The following is a 21,765-nucleotide window of genomic DNA, read 5'->3' as shown; positions in this document are numbered from 1 at the left end:
TGTTTTCTCACGTTTCACTCATGATTCATTTTGTTTTCACTCGTGGGCGCTCTTCTCAAAAGATTATTTTGTCCGAAATATTGCAATGCAACATTGTTTCTTCATGTGTAATTTATAAAATTATGCTTTAACACATAATCATGCAGTACACCCCAATCCACTCCACTTAAATCTACCCCACTCCAGTTTACCCCAATCAATACACTTTAACCTACCCCAATCCACTCCATTCCAATCGAAACCACTCACCCCAGTTCTGTCCAACCCACACCACTCCAAACCTCCCAACCTGCTCCAATCTGCCCCACTCTAATCCAAAACAATCTGTACCACTCCAAAACAACCTGCCCCACTCCAGTTCAAAACAACCTGCCCCACTCCATTCCAAAACAATATGCCCCACTTCAATCCAAAACAATATGCCCCACTCCCATCTAACCCACTGCAATCTGCCCTACTCAATCCAAAACAATCTGCCCAATTCCAATCCAAAACAGTCTGCCCCATTGCAATCTGCTGCACTCCAATCCAAAAATATCCACCCCACTTCAAGCTGCCACACTGCAATCTAAAAAGGTCTGCCCCACTCCAATCCAAAAGATCTGCTCCACTACAGTCCACCTTACTCCAATCTGGCCCACTTTAATCCAAAACAATCTGCCCAATTCCAGTTGAAACAAATCTGCCCCACTCAATCTGCCACACTCCAATCTAAAACAATCTGCCCCACTCCAGTCTGCTCCACCCCACACTTGGATCAATCTGCCCCACTCAATCCAAAACAATACGTCCCACTCCAGTCCAGTACACCTCACCTGAATCCAATCCACCCCACTTTTTTCCCCACCCCACTCTCATCCAATCTACCCCACACCAAACCAACCCCCCCCACGTCAATCCACCTTAATACAGTCTGCCCCACTCCAATTCAAAACAATCTTCCCCACTCCAGTCTGCCCACTGCAATCCATAGCAGTCTGTCCCACTCCAATCTGCCCCATTCCAATCCAAAACAATCTGCCTCACTCCAATCCAAAACAATCTTCCCCACTTCAGTCCAAAACAACCAGCCCATTCCAATCAATTTCAGTCTGCCCCACTTTAATTCAAAACAACTTGCCCCACTCCAACTTGCACTACTCTGCCCTGCCCAACTCCAATCCACTTCACCTCACCCCAATCCAATCTACCCCACTCAAACCCAGTTCACCCTTCTCGAGTCCACCACAATTTACCCCACTACAATCTAGTCCACCCCAATCCAATCCACCCCAACCCACTCAGTCCAGTCCAATCCACCCCACTCCGGTCCATCCCATCCCACCCCATTCTATCCATCCCACCCCAATCCAACCCACCTTACTCCAATCCAACCCACTCTATTCCATCCCACCCCACTCCAATTAAACCCATCCTACTCCAGTCAAATCCACCCCACTCCAAACCACTTTAATCTATCCCACTTCAATCCAATCTATCCCACTCCAATCCAATCCAGTCCACTCGAATCTACCTCAATCCACTCCAGTCCACTCACCCCAGCCCACCCCAATTAAATCCACCCTCCCCAATTCAATCCACCCCAAGGTTATCCATTCCACCACAATCAAATCAACCACTCTCAATCCAGTCCACCCCACCCTAATTCACACAATCCTAATCCACCCCACTCCAATCCACTCCACACCACCCCAGTTAGATACACTCCAATCAAATGCACCCCACTCTGGTCCACACCACTCCAATCCACCCCACCCAGTCCACCCCGCCCTGTTTCAATCCAATCCATCATACTACAATCTGCCCCACTCCACTCGAGTCCACCCACTCTACCCTAATCTAGCCCACCCCATTTTTTTTCAGTCCACTGCGCTCCAATTCAGTCCAGCCAGCCCACTCCAGTCCACCCCACCCCAGTTCATTCCACCCCACTCCAGTCCAATCCATCCACCCCACCACACTCCAACCCACCTCACCGCAATGCAATCCACCTCACTCCAATCCACCCCACTCCAACACACCCCACCCCATTTCAGTCCACTCCAATCCAGTCCACTCCAACCCAACCCACCCCATTCTACCCCACGCACTCTAATCCACTCCAATCCATCCAGCCCACATCAATCCTGTCCATCCCAATCAATTCCTCTTCAGACCAATCCACCCCACTCCTGTCCACCCCATGCATCCACCCCGCTCCAGTCCAATTCACTCCACCCAACTCCAGTCCAATCCACCACAATCCCATCCATATCAACCCAGTTCATTTCACTCCAATCCACCCCACATCAATCAACACCAATCCAATCCACCCCACTCAATCCTAATCCACCCCACTGTACTCCAATCCACCCCTCTACCTTTGACCACTCCACTGTATTCCACCCAGTCCACTCCATAGCTCTCTGTCACTGAACCATTGAACTCTACTCCTCTCTAGTCAACTCTACTCCTACTCCACTTTACTACATTCCAACAAATCCACTCTACAACACTTCACTCCCCCTTCCACTCTGACACTCCAGGCCACTAACTATTAGTCATGCTGAACAGCAGCCACACTGGTGTACAACATGGCAAAACACATTGCCAAAGCCAATAGCTGTTGTATAGGCAAGACCTAGTGGCTTTGCCTATACCTGTTTATTTTATTAGTAGTTCATCCTCTTGGGCCATTACATTCAAGGGAAAAAGAAGATAAAAGGTGATATAAACATTACACACGAGAACAGTGGTTCCAATCCTTTTGACTTATGTGGACCCCCACTTTATCATTACTGGAGCCCGGGGACCCCCACTGAATCTTTATTGGAATCCGGGGACCCCCACAGAGTCATTACTGAAAGCTGGGGACCTAATCTGTTAATATTATTTAGTTTTCTAAGCAGCCTCGGACCCCCTGATGAGGCTTTGCGGACCCCCCTCGGTCCCCAGACAACAGGTTGGGAACCGCTGCACTAGAGCAAAAATGGGGCACAATGGTGTGAGAAACCGATCTGGGTAAGTACCAAAAACTTCAGGCACTGTATTCAGCAGTGAGTGCGTGAAAGAATCAAATAATTTAGAATGATTGTAATAAGCCGAACATAAGGATAGTGAGGGTTATTGGTAAAAATATGATAGAAATGTAAAGGTTTTATGGAGTGTTTACATTTAAGTGCTAGATGATATAAAGCACAATGTACTGTTAAACTATGCACATGGGGGAAGTATTAGAATGTTAAACTTAGAAATATATGTGCTTAAAACGGAATAGGTTGGAGACCTGAAAACGGAAATACCTCGTTAAAGGTGGTTTAAAAAATACAGTGTTAACAATTAAGTGTGGGTTACCCTTGCAGGTAGACAAATACAATTAAAACCACTTACACCCTCTGATTTTCCCCTGTGCACGTCCTTCCATGGAGGTACCACCCTTCTTGGAGGTGTTGGTCTGTCCATAAACAGGACTCCAGCCGCTACTGAGTTGTGGCGCAGCAAATAGCTGGTGATTTCATGTTGTTAGACACTTTTAGTATTTCTCATAGTTTTCATGAGAAATCTTTTTCTTTGATTCCTTAAGTCTGGAAGTGGAACAGGACAGTTATAAAAAGGCGAGATCACAGTTTCCTGAAACAATCAAGCTTCTTGGACTTTATCTAATCTCAGTGTGATAAATTTTTCCCTGGCAAAATACCCCTAGGCATAAAATATTACTGATACGTGGACATAAAGACTCTTTTCAAAATATTTACGTCTCTGCAACCGCCTTCATGTCGACCAATTTAGTCTTCAAAATGTAAGTCAGTTGTTCATGGGATGTCTTTTTCAGGGATTTTGGGGTCACCTTGTCTTTGCTACAGGAATGTCCTTCACTCTTCAGTTTAATTGCAAAGTTTTCAGGCACATTGTTCCTCATCCAACTGTTCAGCAAATATTTGTCAGGCTTCGGTACTTAGGAGCAGTTGTGTTCAAGTGTGTAGTAATGTCCTTCCTTCCTTATATCGAGATAGACGTTAATCTACAGTTTTGCAGTATCAAGACAAGGGTAGCACCTTTGTGTAGGCCCAACATCCATCCATATACTGCGTGTTATCCGAGGACTTACCCCCCGTAGTTCTGCTTCAACAACATCACAGTGTTCACCTTGGATTTCCAGGTCCTGTCAAGGAAAGGGTAGTTTGTGAAATGCTTTTTATTCCATAATTTAGTACACTTTCTGCCATGGATTCTGCAGCTGTGTTTAAATACGAGTGTGGTTTGAGCTACTTGTACAGAAGGTGAGACTTAAACATTGACATGTTTTACTTACTGTAAGGAGGTTTCTTCAGAGAATAACATTTTGTTTCTAAGTTACGATGTTTGATGGCCCCGGGCTTTGGCCGTGCACTTCTGCTTGTACATTTCAATTTTCTTCCCTTTGCTGCATCCGGTGCCAATGTCCAGTAGCTGCTGGAGGGTTTTGGCTATTCGGAATAGTACAGCATGGTCATATAAGTAGGTCAGGAGTGGAAACTTGTAGCCCTCTACTACATGAACATCCTCAGCAGTTTCCTGTGAAGTAAGAAAAATTGCCACTCAACAATGACATTTTTAATATATTATAGTATAATCAGCAGATGCTCAGCAACTCTTTTTAGTAATAGTGCAATTCTCATTGAGCCTCATTGAGTCTTTTGTGACACTTTTGTATAGTATAGAACTTGGGCGTGAAACTATCTCAAAACAAGTAAAGAAACTTTGATTCCAAGATTACGTCAGTACAAAGTGTATCAACAGCCTTTTTTGGTACAGCATGTACATTTCTAACTCGGGTACTGGCTGCCACTCAAAACTTCTTCGTGAATCAGGTTGGTAACATCTAAGCCAGATACAAGCACAAAGTATTGACATTTCAAATTAAACTTGATTAATACATTCCAAGTATTGCCCAGCTTTACGCCATCTGGTTAGTGAGCAGGAGAATCATTTTGGTTTCTGTCAAGTAAGCAATCTGGGCTAATACCCAGGCTTAAGGTGTTTCGTCTATCAGTTCCCAAGGCCATTCAAGCTCATAATTGCTTTCATTATCAGCTGTTCCCTCCCAAAAGGATTTGTGCCTGATCATTTTCAAAAGTAGCCACTTATTATGGTTGGATGCTATGACACTCAGTAATTAGACCAAACAGGGGATCACCTATAGCCAGTAAGGTTTTAGAAAAAATATTTAACAGTCAGTTGCAAAATCATTTTGACAGACGTGGGATCATCTTTGTACCAGTCTGTGTTCCGCACCCTTTATTGGAAAGAGTCTGTGCTGATTTATGTTAGGGACTATCTGTCAAGGATGATGGATGAGGACAAAATGGCTGTGCTGCTCATGCTTTAAGTCTTTGATGCATGTGGCATAGTGGACCACTAATTGTTAGTCAGGAACCTAGAAAGGATTACAGGAGTCAGGGGACTTCACAGGGCTGGTTTTCCTCATTACTTACAGATTGTCTTTAGTTAGGTTTGTAGCTTTACTTTCACCAGGAGGCAATTAGAGTGTGGGAGCATCAGGGTTTGTTTGTCTTTATTATACTCTACTTGGAGGATAGATCTATATGAAGCTATTCCTAAGGAACATTTATGAACGTAACATATTAGCAACAATATATTGCTGGCACAGAGCACCAAAAACCTGTAGTACTGCTGATCAATATGGCAACATGTTAGATTGCCTGTCACAGGAGAAATTACACATGAATCAGTGTTAGATTCAAGATCAGAGGGACAACGACCAAAGACATTTTCTCCATAGCTCAAGCTCTCCGCCTTAATGCTTTATAAAATGGCCATATTACCAGTAGAGTTGTAGTAAGGGGTGGAGGAGTTCAACAAAAATCTATCAATGTGCCAACAATTCAGCTATTATGTACCCTCTTTTGCATTTATAAATGGCAATAGGCCTGGTTCCCATAGAGCCTAGAACTATTGGATACATTGTGAGTTGATGTATTGGCTGTACCCACATGTATTACGTTAGCATAGGGAAGCAACATTAAACAAAACGATAAAAGGCAAAGGATGTGGAGGTTCACTCAGCTGCAGGGATAAGAAGGGTAAGAAAAATCAAACCTTATCAAACCGCCAGGCCGGTACTATACCAGTACTAAAACGGGAATGATGTAGCATGGCTAACTTCAAAATCCAAACTTGAAATTCACTTTCTAAAAACGTACAAGTTGATACATTTTTTCACTGCATTCAGGTCCCAAGTTAAAAAAAAAAAAAAAAAAAAAATCTGTTCTAACTCGTGCCCTTCAAGGGGACCTAGTAGTGCACCACTGACAGAGATGCTATAAAACTCTACATTTTATTGTAATTGCATTTATATAGTTCTTACTACTCCTAATTAGGCGTTGAAGCACTTTATAGAAGGAAACCCGGGGTTAGTGATTAATCCAGTGTAATTAGTTGATGTGGGGATTACTCTTGTGCTATGAAATAGAAGAACACTGCATGCATTTAGTTCAACACGTTTGTGGTGGGTTAAATTATTAGTAGTTCAGAGTGGTTATTAGTGGGTGGGGAAGTATGTGAGTTCATGTAAATAGCTGATGGGATTAGTAGCGAGAGGAGACTAAGTATTGCTCGGTTTCAGGCTATGACTTTCAAATGAGGGTAGGTTGTGATCTTGAAATGAAGTGTGATCAGTTATTAGAAATACAGAATAGAGATGAATTCCATTATGCACACCACTTAAAGTAGGCTGTACCTAAGGAGAGGGAAAATACTTAGGATGTTAAGTAAGGAAAGGGCCATTTGAAGAAAAAGGAGAAGGGACAGTTGGAAGTTTTAAGTCAATGCAGGGTTTTGGGAACATAAGAGTAGACTTTTAAAACTCGGAGGATACAAAACCGTAGAAAAAAACATCATTATTTCCATGAGAGATGGGCTATATTAGGTACTTTTTGATAGGCCCTAAACTCAGACAAATAGTCTGTCCACTGTCTGGCTACTGTTAGACCACTGCTTCAGCAAGGACAGCTGGCCAGCTAAGGGGTTGGATGCGTGAAGTGTATATATAGTACATATCTAAGGAAATATCGAGCGCTTTATGCTGCACTAGAATGAAAGTCAGCACACCATAAAAGCAATCTGAGGGCATATACAGTGGAATAGAAACATCAAATGTAATGAACCTAAAGTAAAGGAGCTCCTGCAAATGCTGGCCCAGATGTCTTCTGATGTTTAAAGTTTGATTCACAGTATTAATTATACATTTAATAACTTTGCATGTTAGATGGTCCAAGAGGAGCCCCAGAACATGTGTAAGGGCAGCATCTCAAAGTGGTTGAAAGGCCCCCGCAAATGCTAACATGAGCCCAGTTATTGCTGATAATGAGGCACGCAGTGCCGGAGCTTTTGGAGATGGTCGTTCGCCTCAAGAGCCCCGTCGCTCCGCAGCTGCAGTGCCCCGAGCAGGCCTCGATGCCTCGTCAGAGGTGCTGTTATCTCCGGGACTTGGAATAGGACACTTGAGCAATATCCGGATTCAGCCGCGTTCTCCAAACCCTGTGCGCCTTATCTCAAGTGCTGCCCCGTCGTCCCAAAATGGCCCCCCTTTTGTGGGGTTATTTGTCGCCGCCTCAGCCGTGTCATAAACGTCTTGATGTGTTTTTTTCTGTCTGCCCTGCTTCCACCATTCACTAACGCCGGACAGATTTGTGGAAGCTCCCGAGGCTGGGGGCGGGAAGGCAGCGCAGGTTAGGGTGGGAAGGCAGCGTGGGCCGTCAGCCATTGGCTGGCCCTCTGGCGTCTAACTTTAGATGACATAAAAATGCATCCGTAGTATTTATAGCCCCTCATTATTAGCGTAGTAGTTATGGAATGTCTCGCGTGAACTAAAAATAATAAGATATACACGTGTTTTTTAGACTGCCATTCATGCAGTTCTTGACCGAACGAACACAGGGCCCTCACGCGGGCACTTTCCTGAAGAGTGCGCGCCCCTCACAAACAGCATTTTACACCTGTGTGTCCAATTTACACCTGCAGGTGACTTGATTTACACACAAGTGCAAGTAATACAAGAAGGTCAAATACAGCCCGAAATTAATTCACGTGTGCAGTTTTATCTCGGGATGGCGTACCGCCAGGGTCGGATTGGAATCAAAATTCGGCCCGGGCACTCCCAAAAAAGTGGCCCACTTTCCCGAATCGTTATTTATTTCCTTTTTTTCTATAGTCTGAACTCGGCCCGACGGTACTGGAAAAATTACGCGAGCACAAATTACACTGCACAAAATCAAATTAAGGGATTAAGAAACTCCCTCATTGGCCCTCATAACTCCAATGCTCTGCAAAGCGAGTGCAAATGGATACCCATCAGCCGCTACTTGAGGGCTCTGTCACACCTGGAGGGAGCCAGGGGGCAAGCACACCTCGTGCTACGACTAAGGGCGCAGCCCATTATCGCCCTGCTCTGGCAATTATCCGGCCTGACGTGGTCCGGGCTCACTATATGTATACAAAGGCTGTAACAACAGCCTTTCTTTCACCTTGTGCACCTGCAGTGGAGATGGGGCTGCCATGGCTAATTGGACTACTTAGTCCACCCAAAAAAAGGCCCACCATCTGGCCTCGACCACAAGCCCTTCGGCCCAAGACCGACTGTCGCCTTGCCAGTCTTGAGCCCGCGCACCGCTCTGCAGGTGTAAATCTATTAACCGGTACAAATAGTGGGTAGTTGTGGGCGAGGAAGTTTGGGTATTTACAAACGTATTCTCAACCAGTTCCCATCCTGAAAACAGGTTAAATCTGGTCATTGGCATCAATACATCAGTTTGAAGCATGGTAACGGGAATGAACACCCTCAAATCTGGTGGGTGTGTTAGGAAGGTGTTTCTTGACATCCCCCGTTCGTTAAAAAATGGCTCAAAAATGAAAGTGCCGTTGCACTTGCATCTAAAACAATTATGCGTGCACAAGTGTGTCCTATTCCCTCACGCTTCCAGGACTATTAGGGAATCGCAAAACCAACCACAGAACTTTTCCAAGAGTACTTTTGTTGCGCTGCCAAGTTGCTGCTGGGAACGTTTTTAGAATTCCAAATTCAAAAATCTGCACGCAGGCCAGGAAGCAAACCTGCAGATTATAATTTATAAGTATTTTTGTGCATCGGGACCTCATTGTTTTGGTGGTGTAGTTGCCCTTTACCTGCTTCTTCCTAACCTGCCGCCCAGCAGCGCTTCTCAGACTTGTGTGTTACCTTGTTTCTGCTGTCCTTAATTATTTTTTTTTTTTTACAAATTAAGTGCCAGGATCGTGAACGTCAATTCGCCAGAATGCCAGGGGTAGCGGAAGTGACATCACACACCATTTGACCTTTACTTTTACTCACACACATGCTTACACACACAGTTTTACACATTCACACATACACACAATCTCCCACATAAACAGACTCTCACTCGCGACCACGCACACACCATACTTTTAAAAATATCCTTACTTACCTCAGATTCCAGTGAGGGTCATGTTCCAGCTAATTGTACTCCATTCATTATTACACTAATAGTGAATAGCATCTTATTCACTATTAGTGTAGTAAAACACTGTCGGAAAACAAAAAAATGGAGCTCCAACTGATGTCTGCAAGGATGAGCTGGCCCTGTGCTCCTGGTACTGATTTTGCCACCTCTGAGGCTAGGGGTCGCAAAGGGAGTGCCGGGGGTCACAAGGGGCAAGGCAGGCCTAAATGACCCTCATCAGGAGGCCACTGCAGTTTGCACCATCCATTACACTGCCATGACTGCTAATGGCCGTACCAATACAACTACTAACCATTGCACACTTATAAGTGTGACTATTCACAGTATTCCAGCGCCTCACACTATAAGAATGGCTTGTGCAGCAGGTATTTGCCCTTTTTAGTGTAAATTGAATTAATAAATGACTGTTCTATACTTCATTTGTACAATAGACAGTCAACCAACCATGATGTTTAGAATAAAGTGCTGGTGCCGAGCACCAGAAACCACAGGCTCAAAGTAAAGCACTGATCATACCTCTGGAAAGTTAGCACCTGTGGAAGCTTGCTCACTTTCCCAGGTCTGCAGAAGGAAGACCAACATAACATTGAAAACTTGTATTGCAGAGCAGCGTACACCAGTGATTCCCAACCTGTAGGCCGGCGACCCCTGAGGTGCTGCGAAGCCTCCTCATGGGGTCTGCGACTGCTTAGAAAATTTAATAATATTGGGTCACAGCTATCAGTAGTTCACTTTATTTACTTATTTATGCTTTACAAGGGCTACACAGGTTTAAAGTTCTAATGGGCAACTCACTTCCTTTTTTGACACCCCCATGCATTTTTTGCACTTTTAATTTACCTTTCTAAAATAGCTAGCAGTCATTTTGGAACTGTAAATGAAAACACACAAAATAGTACCTGTGCATCACAATCACAGTGCATATGCATGCACGTGTCACTGGCTTCATGTACATGCGTGTGTCAGGATGAATGCATGTATCCCAACACACGCATATGCATCTGCAGTCATTTTGGAATGGCTTTTCTTTGAGAGAAAGCATATTTCAAGATGGTTGCCCCTGAATCTGCATGTGAGTGCGTGTGCCAGGACACCTTTTGTGATGCACTGGTGACTACTTTGCCATTACCTAGTACCACTACATGAAGCCAGTGACACATGCATGCATATGCACTGTGATTGTGAGGCACAGGTACTATTTTGTATGTTTTAATTTACAGTTCCAGAATGACTGATAGCTATTTTAGAAAGGTAAATTAAAAGTGCGAAAAATGTATGGGGGGTGTCAAAAAAGGAAGTGAGTTGCCCATTAGAACTTTAAACCTGCTAAGCCCCCGTAAAGCATAAATAAAGTGAATTAAAAATGGGGAACAGGATGAGGATGAGACTGGATAGCGTTGAGGTGTGAAAGATAAGCAAGTACTGACAGGGGAGTAAATAGTGCACACATAGGATGTGGGGGTGCATGAGATATCAGTAGCCTTCAGTTAAGACTTCAGGGTGTCCCCTGCTAAGGGTGGACACAGACAAGGGTTGGACCTTTTTGGGCCTTTTAGGGCCATGAAGGGCCCTGGGGCAGATAATACCATGTGCACTACAGACAGACCCAATCTCGTTCACATCCACCTAACTACCACACACACTCAAACTACAGAACACACATTCCAGCTCATTATCTGTAAGGCATGCTCTGGAGTACTCAACACACCAGAAATCCAGACCTCATCACCTGTCACATGCTTGACACCCTCTTCATCACAAAAACATGATTCATGCACCTATCTTTGTACGTCATCAAATGCGTCCTTTTTACAACACGCAACAACAGTTATCGTATGACCTGCGCACACAAAAAGAGAAGAGGCTCTGCGTCATTGATGAATTCTCAGATCTCCTCATAACCTTGTCGATCCAACATATCCTCAGTCCCCTCTTGGGTGACTTCAACCTCCAAAATAACACAAGCTCAAAAAACAAGAGACACTCTCTTCAACCACACTGATACACTCAATGTGGTACATCATGTCACACAACCAACATACTCCAAAGGTCATATCCTCAACCTTGTCCTCAACATCACCAATAATCCAGCGCAAACTGCCCATAGCCCTGACCTGGACAGACCACTTTGCCAACCCTCTCTCCCTGCTCAGCATCAGACACATACAAGAAGACCAAACCTTCAGCTTCATAGACAACCCACTTGAGCTCATTTCTCACCCTGCCAACTCTACATCAGACACCAAACCCTTTTATGAAAACTTAGTTTTTTGGAAAGCTGTGGGAGCATCCACCCCTCAATTGCATTATACAAATTCAAGCCAAAGCTGTAAGTACCCCGGCACTCTAAAGTTATTGCTGACAATAAACAATCCATATGTTACAAATGAAGGTACACTGTTCCATGTGTTATATAATGGCCAAGGGGACCTGAAGTTTCAGGAGCAAGAGCCCTCAAGCATCACAATGGATGACCGGTATCATCATCGGGAAATGCTCCTCGCCAGGCTGGTGCTGCAACGCCTGACGGGCTCCTCGTGAGGGGGCTCTAAGCCGTACTGTTCTGATAGTGACTGGTGGGTTCGAACTATCTAAACAGAAATGCCTCTTAATCCGGCACCAGCACAAATAGAAGAGAACAGAAAAAGAAAAGAATCTAAAATTGGTTATTCATCACCACCAATATCATTAATTTAATCAATGTGAGTAGATGAAGACCAAGGTTAAAAACAAAAGGAGAGTAAAGCTTGAGTAAATGATGCTCAATTACTCTCAAAAAGACAACTAATGTGCGTGGTCTATAATTATTATAGTACCTCTAGGAAAAGGTCGACATGTTTCGCGTCGTGCGGTCCAAAAGGATCCAATGACGCTTCATCAGGACCAACATTTGTGTTCTTCTCCAATTCAAAAAGGTCTCAACAGAAGAATAATACTACATAAACCGGTCACTTACATTAAAGAGAACTGGCTATGTCAAAGTCAGGTCGCCCGTCCCCAAATAGAAAGCAGGCTCCTTGGGAGGCGCGTTCCAAGGACTCAGAAACAACACTGTGTATCACTGATTCCGGTCCAAAACTCAGGACCTACCCTCCAGAATGCCGTTATATAACACATGGAACAGTGTACCTTTATTTGTAACATAATTATTTGGAGACTGTACACTGGACCAATTAATCTCCTGGTCCTTCCTCCTTATATGTAAATAAACAATCCATAGTCATAAGGGAAAGGAAATGTAAGAAAAGCAGAACTCATAACAACCCGATGATACATAAGTCTTTCTGTGCAACACGCAAATAGCTCATCACATCAGCCAAATCAATGTACTCTACTACTATCAGTGAAGCCATCAATAGAACTAGACCACTTTTGAAGACTATCCAGCATTGAATCAGTCCCCTGCTAGATCCACCTATTGCTCACATCACAGAAAACTGCAGTGCCATCAACCTTTTATTTAATGAAAAAATACAGAAAATTCAACAGTACATCAACAACACCAAGCCTGCTTCATCCCTTAAACCCACCCCTTCCCCTAGAATCTCGCAGTGGTCAGCTTTCAAAGCCGTATCTCGCCCAGATTACTCTGACATATTTAACTCCTTCAAAGTGACCCCTTATGAAAATGCTGTCTTATCATTGTCTTTCATCAAAGCTTCAAAGCTGTCTCTTGGAAAGATCTCTTACAACTTCTTCCTATTGCCAATGCCTCTCTCACTCGGAACATCTTCCCAGAAGCTCTAAAGACAGGCCAGATCCTTCAGCCCCTAAAGAAATCTACACTAGTCCCTGATGACCTCACCAGCTACTGGCCCATCACTCACCTACCATTCATCGACAAGATAATTGAAAAAGTAGTTTGTGTTCAACTCCAAGATCACATCAGTGATAGCCAGCTTCTGCACACTACCAGTATAACTTCAGACTGCAGCATGGAAAGAGCTGCCTTGTAAATTGTAAATAGTGCCCTCTTGAACACATATAAAGGTGACCCTTGCCCCCGGATATTTCTGATCCTCTCAAGTGCCTTCGACACAGTTGATCATCCCACTTTCATACGCACACTGGAGTTTCAAATGGGATTCACCAGCAATGTACTTCACTGGTTCTCCTTCTAGCATTTCAACCAATACCAGTTTGTTCACATGTGCATGTCCAGGTCAGAAAAGATCCCTATCACTTGTGGGGCGTTCCAGGGTTTCATACTGTCCCTTGTTATCTTAAATCTTTACATGGACGCTTGGTGCTCTACCCAAGATTTTGCTTTAATGGCTGTTTCCAACCCAATCATAACAAGTAGAGCTCAACACTGAATGTGTCCTCGACGCCTGCATGTCGCAGGCAAGTCTGTCTTATGACTGCACTATTGAAAGACCCGCCAGAGGATTCTAAGCAGCCCAATCAGTGACCAAAGAAGGCACCAAGCAATAGCGACTCAGAAGGAAGCTCTAAGTTAAAATCGTGTAGATCTGTCAAGGGCTTCAGCAGCAAGACCACAGACTTGCCCACCGTAGGACAGCAATTGATTAAAGAAAGCAGTGCATGCGAAATTGTACTTCAGCCCTATCACAGATGTCTACCTTACTTTACCTACATTATATAAGTGCATTTCCCATCCTCCACATGAAAGAATAATTTTGTGGGCGCAAGCATGTCTTCGGGGGTGACCGCACAGCTGTTACATGCATTAAGCTCAAGGCACGTGTCTGGGCCCGTGGCATTTATCGAAGTCATTGCACTTTTGACGCCAGCTGGAAAAGTTTTTATTCAAACTTTGTATTAAGATTAGAAAAAATAAGGAATGCAACTATTTAAACTGCTGCCCTGGATGTGAACAGATCTGCTCCATAGTTCACGGATGTGGAATTCATATGCCTGAGGCCTGGGACATATTGTTTTGGGCAAAGGGCAACGCCTTTTCATGTTTATTTTGTCCTTGGGACAAGTAGGCCAACCACCTACAGCACAAACCCTTTGGTTGCCAGTTTATAGAGAAGGGATCTGTCTTCAGTTGAGGTAATGTGTGTTCATATGCTATTGCTGTTCGAACTTGTATGTTTGGTTCATTAATGAAAAGCCTTCCTTATTAGTGTGAGCGTTGTAAGTATACGTTTTAAGGTCACACTGCACTACTGATAGTGATTCCAGTGAAAAAAAAAAAAAAAGTGTACACACGTTTGAAAAAGTTTAACAATATGATGCCAAGTATAATGCTCTGAGAATGCTCTCTGATGAGATGCAAATGTTTACGGAAGCTTGTAAGCAAGAGTGATGCTTCTTTGCTTTCAAAATATAATGTTGAGAAAAAAATGCGAGTAGGAAAAACAAGTTTTGCTACTGTGATATTTTAGGTGCTATTTCTTTGAACCATCCTTTAGTAAAATGTATTGATGCATGCTGGTATTTCTAAAAAATATTCCTAATGAAAAATCAGTGTCACCGTTTTCAACAACATTATGGGAAGCATAAAAATAAACCAGCACTGGCAAAGCCAACAGATCCAACATTTTTTGTGTGTCATTTGGTTTCGTCAATGCTTGTCTTGTTTTGACCTGGCTTTTGTAACACTTTATTTTTGTGGGAGCTTCCAGGCCCTCACCATTGTAACCAACACTGGCAAAAAGAAAAAAAAATGTTTTGGTCTCAAAAACCACACATTGCCACCAGTGGCGTAACAAAGACCCCTCCGCCCCCCCTCCATTGGGCTCCCTCAGTACTGCACCTGCCCTGAGTGAGTCTGGAGGGGGGGGGGCATGTTCTTTGCAAGGGCCCCCCCTCCAGTTTTGTTACGCCACTGATTGCCACAGTAGTTCCTGGCACTGAACAAAACTACTATTCTGTGCCAATATGCTCCTTGTGGAAGATCAGAATGCGATCTCTCATAGTAAAGCCAGTCAAAAGATACAGAGAGAAATAGAAGTCTAATAAAAAAAAATTATTTAACGCCAGACCTAATTAGGGATCCAATTCTTAAAGTCACACAAGTGCACCAGTGGTATATGTCTTTGAATTAGCGGCTTTCCTGAATTGACTAGAACATACAGAAGTAGACCAGGCTAGTTCAGTGAGTTTAGTGCCTATTACAGTGGTCTGTGCTTAAGCCCCAGATGGCATGTTCGAATCCTAGAAGGGCTCAGACTAAACCATTCATCCTACTAAGACAAATCCTACCTATTATTTCATCCTCAAGATACAGTGCATTTTGAGCTTCCTGCTATATACGTGGTAAGTATCCACCTTATGTAGATGAACATTTAGGCCCTTTCAACAAATGCATAGCAGATACAGTGACAGAAGACGGTCAATTGGTTTCCTTCTGTAGAGAGCAAGCAGAGAAAAGAAAAAAAGGTTTGTCTTCCAGTCTTAATTCATCAACAGTGACCAGCATTAAGGGTTCCAGAATGCTCCTTTGTTTGATGTCCGGTTAGACTCTAAGCCGATTGTGAAATCATTCACTAGGCGATTCACCACCTCTGGTACTCCAAGCCTGGCGCTGAATCTCACGTGTCCCTCCGCCGGCTTTGCTTTAAGATGAATAAGACATTAATGTCTAGTTCTATAAGTTGCAAAGCACGGCCCAGTGCCCACATCGTGCCATGCCGTTTATTTATTTATTTAAAGGATGCCAACGTAAATATTGAGAGAGCATGTACCCAGGGTACGTAGGATGCCTAATGAACGCAGGGCCGAGGCGGACCTGATACCCTGGCGCTGAGCATCCTTCATTAATGAGGCCCGCGCAACAAGGCCGCACTTGTCCCCGTGCACGCGCCCTTGAGCAGCAGCACAGAGCTAGGATTCATCTGGCCCGGGCCTCGCTTCCAATAAACGGAGGCGTTGAGTAAGCCAACAGGGAGCCGAGACTCTCCTCCCTTCCTGTTCCCTGGCAGCCAGGTCTTTCAGAAACCCACCCTTCCTTCCTGCAGGGACTTGAAAGCGCGGTGACAGAAAGCCGTGAAGCGCGCCTAAAGAGGGCGATTCTGCAGAGAGAAGGCCGCCAGTGTGGGTGCAGCACATAAAGCCTGGCGCGGAGCTCGGGCCGCATGAATCACCTCACTGTTACGGTGAATGAAGTCATTCTCCAGCATAGCACCGAGTTGGGCTTCCAGCATTGCGGTTACATCAAGGTGAAGTAAATGTCTCCTGAGCGTTCGTAGTACATTTTAATCCGTTCTTCATGCAGGTCTTAGCTTGGAACTGTAAAACTTCCTCCAGTGCAATGCGAACATACAATTATTATGTCGTGATGTAAATGTGATGTGGCTGGTGATGTTTTTTAGGGTTGGCTTGAAAAAGGTTTAGTTGTTTATGCGTCCTATGGCAAAACGATACAAAAGATCCACACCGCCCCCCTCCCCCCAGCCATTAGTTGTTGGCTCTTTCAATCACACATTGATCAGCCTGTCGGTAAAGAAATGTGGAAATCCCCTGGAGACCACAGAGGGAGGGGCAAACACTAAAGGAACGTAGGTGCACCAGTAAATTTTGCTATGCCCCCCCCCCCAAGACCTTCTTTCTATGGAATTACTTTGCTGTGAGGCGCTGATGATGAGGCTGGAACAACGCTATGTCCTTTTGCACACAGACCCTTCATGGAGGATGACTACACTAGTCTATGATTCCACAGCAACATCTGTGGCAACCTGTAGAGCCAATTGCAAGGCAGCATTTTCCTGCAGCATGAAGGGATGTAGTCTGTCATTGCTTCCCTAACTCTGCGGTTACCTGGGAACCAGTGATAAGTTGCCCAATACACTGCCCCACACACCAGTTGTTGCAAATTAAGAGCTCAACAATCACCCAGCCGGCCAATAACCGACTGTCCAACCCAATACTTTATTTTTATAAAAGAAAATTCATTTACTACACACTTAAAACTAAATACCCCACTAGTAATCTATAAAAGACAGTCTATGGAACTGGTAGTGGGGCTACTGAGTCTCGGTATGCTATCTGCCTCCTTTCTTAATCCAGTGGATCTTCCCTGTGGGAATAACTCAAGGCTCATATGCAGATTACCCCATCTATTATGTGAAGTAGTTCAGTAAATTTCCCCTTATTGCCTTTAAATTGTCACCACACGCAGGTCTTCCCAATTCAGGACTAGAGCCCACAGTGAACCAGCAACCCATGCATTCTCTTTTCCCCACTTCTGGGACAGTATACCCTTTTTCTTCAGGCGTGACCTACTTTGAGCCCAGAAGTACAGGTAACTGGAGTCACAGTGGCCCAGTTGGACAGGGCAGGTCACGGTTGGTTTTGTGCCTACTTCTGGGTTCTGAATGTGGTGGACTGTTATAGTGGTCCATGCCACATCCTCCCTTTGTCACTCCTTTGGTGGGTTTCTCTTCCTTCATGCATTCTTTTACATTTTTCTCTCTTTCGCTTTAGACCAAAGCCTGCTGAGGAAAAATAAACGCCAATCCCGAAACGTGAGTGAGTGCTGGTGCAACCATCAGATTAAAAACTGCAAAGAGAACTTGGATCTGGAATCACAAGTGGGCCATTGGCTCCCACTGTTAAACATTAAAACAGACTGGCAATTACAAACGCAGTTCACTGTTTGTCAAAAAACTCAAACTTACAAAAAAAGCAAAAAACAGACGGGCAATATTTATCTGCTGTCAGTTTGGGTTGGCCCTTCTTTTAAGTGTCCGCATCAGGCACCTCTCCAGACAGTCTTTGTGTAGAGTGATGCTCCTCAGTGCACAGTAGTCTCCAGCCTGGAGTGCCCACAAGAGGCACATGAAAAGGTGTGAGTTCTCAGTATCTGGCTTTCATCAGCCACCCTGAACAATACTCCGGGGAAGACTAAAGACTGACTTGACCCTTCACCCTTGCCATCTACTAAATTGCAGTGCTACTGGAAGCCTTATCAGCAGACTCTGACTGCCAAAGGCCTAATAGAATTTGTAGAGGAGCTTTGTCTTATTTCTCCCCACTCCATTGTCTAGGTCATATTATGGGAATCCATAGTGGTGACCAGAGGTTTTTATCTGTGTCACTGGAGTGGATTTATATTAGTTAACTTGTGTAAAGTTTTGCTATTATGCGCTAATCCATGTTCTAGTGCTAACATCTGAAGTGCATGTTGTGTGTGCCTGCGTAGTACATGCATTGTGTGCAAGAGGGACCCAAAGAAATGGAGTTATGTAGGGTCCATTTTGGATACTTATGTCTTGTCTACAAAAATAAAGGTAAGGTTGTTTTGAGAGACAGCTGAAGTGTATCGCTGGCATTCCTGGAGAGAAGAGACCAAGACAGTGGAGGGCTTAGTCTCTCCTTCCTCCAGTGCTGTCCAACCTCACTTATCTCCTGCCTCCCAGTCATAGATGAGGTTTGCCTGTTCTGAGAAAATTTACATTTTGTGTTTTGTATTCCTTTCATTTGTCAAATATCTCAGCAACAAAAATATTGTGTAGATTAAACATACACACAATTCAACACTGATTTGAAGTTCATATATACCTTTATAAATATAGATCTAGAATTTGGAAAACTGTGTGTCTCTTTGCCTCAGTATGTGTTAGTGATATGCAAACCTGATCATTAGGTCTTGGAAAGTTCAGTATTTGCTCAAATATGACAAGAATATGGGTTGAGCTTGTGTGTTTTTTAGATCTACACTTTTCTTTTTTTCTGAGAAAAGCAAGCAATTAAAGTGTGTGTGTTTTATGTAAATTGGCTTTTTTGATGCCTTCAAGTTGCCTTATTTGACGCTACCGGACATAGAAAAAAACTCTATACCAGTACCAAGTGGATAATAGATGGGTACTCGCTTACAGCTGCTTTGAAAAAGCTCAGTGGAAATGCCCATGATCAGTAAAATATTGGTATGATTGGCTGAAGAAGAGAATTTGGCCTTGTGTAGTTTGGTTGGGTATAGTGTGCCTTCCCAACTTGCTTCTTCTCCGGGTTAAACCTCTAATCGGGTAGTCCTCTGCAATTGTAGTTACAGGTGTGACCAAAGTGAGGGGAAGAGGTAATGTATTGTTTCAGAGATAGAACATTTTACTATAGGTCAGATATTGGCAATATAGTCTAACTAATAGGGTGTATTAATAAGGGAAAAATTGGTGCTCTGGATACACATTAGCCAAAATTCATTAAACTAAGAGGCACCCTCACAAGGGAAAAAACCCATTCCTCAAGGGTTTATCAATAAACCCAACACCATATAGAAAACAAAATGAGGCACCCCACAATAATAACAATTTCAATAATCCAGATGTGTGATAACTCAAATGAGTAATGTTGTAGAAAACCAGTCCATTAACATTAAAACACAGTTCCGTAGTATCCGGTCCAATCAAATGATTTATTGAATCAAATCATCCAATATCTTAATACTTCATCCATGGAAAAACATTTCAAGCCAACACGTGTTTCGTCATGGGAAATTCTTTCATCCCAAACGACTTCTTCAGGTCTTCATTCAACACCGAAATCCGGTGTCAACAGAAAAACCTGTCCATCTATTCAGCGTCGCTATTGGCAATATCTTTCAAACCAGTTTCCTTTTGTATAAGCCTCCAAAATTAGAAGGCAGATAGTTCATCATAAGACATCAAACGTAACCCAACTTTTTTTTTTACTCTGTTATAATCTGCACTCTGGCAGAAAGATTTATGTATCCATCTAGGGGGTCCTATACGTAATGGTGGTAAATATGTATGGATAATTGAGGCATGTCACCAATTGGTAACCATATAAATGTGCTACCATGCCCTCACACGTGATCAGGGGATTAGGGCTGATGTAGCTAACACAGACAAAATCAGACTTCATTATTGCTGGTCTTTCATGTGAGCATTTCGGAAATTTGTTTTGATACTGTTAATGTGACCTTAATTCTTATTAATTTACAATTTGCTGTGTATTTGGCTGTTAAACTTCCAAACTGAGTTCCAGGTAACTAAAGAAGGCCTCTAAACCCATGATTCCACACAATATCAATGTGGGTTGGAAATTATGGCATTAGCTCCAGAATATGTTCCTGTGTTTTAATTGTTCTTTCTTTTCTGCTCACAGGTAATAAGTTCTATGAGCTCACTGTCTGACTACTGTCTACCGTCCATACTGAGGACTTTATTTGATTGGTATAAACGTCAAAATGGCATTGAGGATGAATCACATGAATACAGGCCGAGAACCAGTGCCAAGTCTAAAAGGTACATGCATGTAAGGTATCATGATGTCGAATACAAAATGTTACGCGTTTCTTGCTTATTGCGTCCAGTTAAGATCTTTATCTGCACTGTATCAGAGTAGGACTTGAGATTGGGTGATGTCAAACATGGTATTAAAAGTGGAATTATTTAGGGAATGTTATCAACCATTCATTATTGCACTTGTTTATGGTGCTGTAGATAATGTATGCCGAGTAGTTTGGCACATGTCTATGCTGTCTTTGATCTTATTCTTGAACATTCATTAAACTTCTTTCAGATACGTTGTTGACAAAGATTACCATCTACATTATTGAGGTTTTGTGAATGAATTAACATAATAGGCGGCTGTGTGAAGAGATACACTTATTAATACGGATGCTAGTACATGCTTCCACTAATATTCTGTCTTGTTAGGGTTATATCGGAGAGTGTGTTCAATTATTTGTACTTCGAACTTTTATGACTTGTGTAGACTGGCAATTAGTATGTCCAGGAGGAAAATGTTATTGATGTACTAAGAGTCAGTTACTTATCCTGTGTCCTGTCATAAGCTGTGGTGAGCGTCTGTACAAACAACCCAGATAAGATTTACTCTGATTTTGAGATATGAATAACTCCTTGGGAGGATAGTCCCCAGTGGCTAAAGCATTTTAGCCGGTTATCAATAGCTAAATCAAAGATGACGACGTAGGGCTCCGAAGAGGAAAGAGGTTCAAGAGGTTCTTCATCCAAGAGACCCTGATAGCATATACTGAGATAATCTACAGGAAAGGTGTAGATTTTTTTAAAGCTTTAATTTGGCACTAAAAGAGCTGTCATGCATTGAAAAATATGAACAAGAATGAAAGGAGGAAAATCATCTAGACTTTGTAAGAGGAAGCCCAATTTATAAGGTGAAATTAAAATTATTGTTGGCGACTGTACACAAATCTGTAGTCCTAGAGAAATGTTTGAGTGAGGTCAGCAGTTTTTCACGTAGATCAGGCCAGTGATGTTATTTGACAAGATGGGATTTGAATGGGCCTTTCAGAGAGAGGACGTTAGGAGTGGGATGAATGTTCAGAGGGAAAGCAGTAGGAGGGTAGACAACTGTG

The 21,765-nt window shown here is 43.3% G+C and overlaps 1 protein-coding gene across 6 annotated transcripts in view; it reads left to right on the top strand.

The window, feature by feature from the left end:
* FRY (FRY microtubule binding protein) overlaps positions 1–21,765 on the top strand; it is a 598,740-nt gene that overhangs the window by 232,763 nt on the left and 344,212 nt on the right. For all 6 annotated transcript variants that reach the window (XM_069205570.1, XM_069205567.1, XM_069205566.1 and 3 more), the window contains exon 4: positions 20,532–20,671. In XM_069205570.1, coding sequence (XP_069061671.1) covers positions 20,532–20,671 — 140 coding nt within the window. The remainder of the gene's footprint in view (positions 1–20,531; positions 20,672–21,765) is intronic.

Source organism: Pleurodeles waltl, chromosome 8, assembly GCF_031143425.1.
Source record: "Pleurodeles waltl isolate 20211129_DDA chromosome 8, aPleWal1.hap1.20221129, whole genome shotgun sequence".
NCBI lineage: Eukaryota > Metazoa > Chordata > Amphibia > Caudata > Salamandridae > Pleurodeles > Pleurodeles waltl.
Note: the sequence above shows the minus strand (reverse complement) of the source record. Positions and strands in the feature narration are given on the sequence as shown.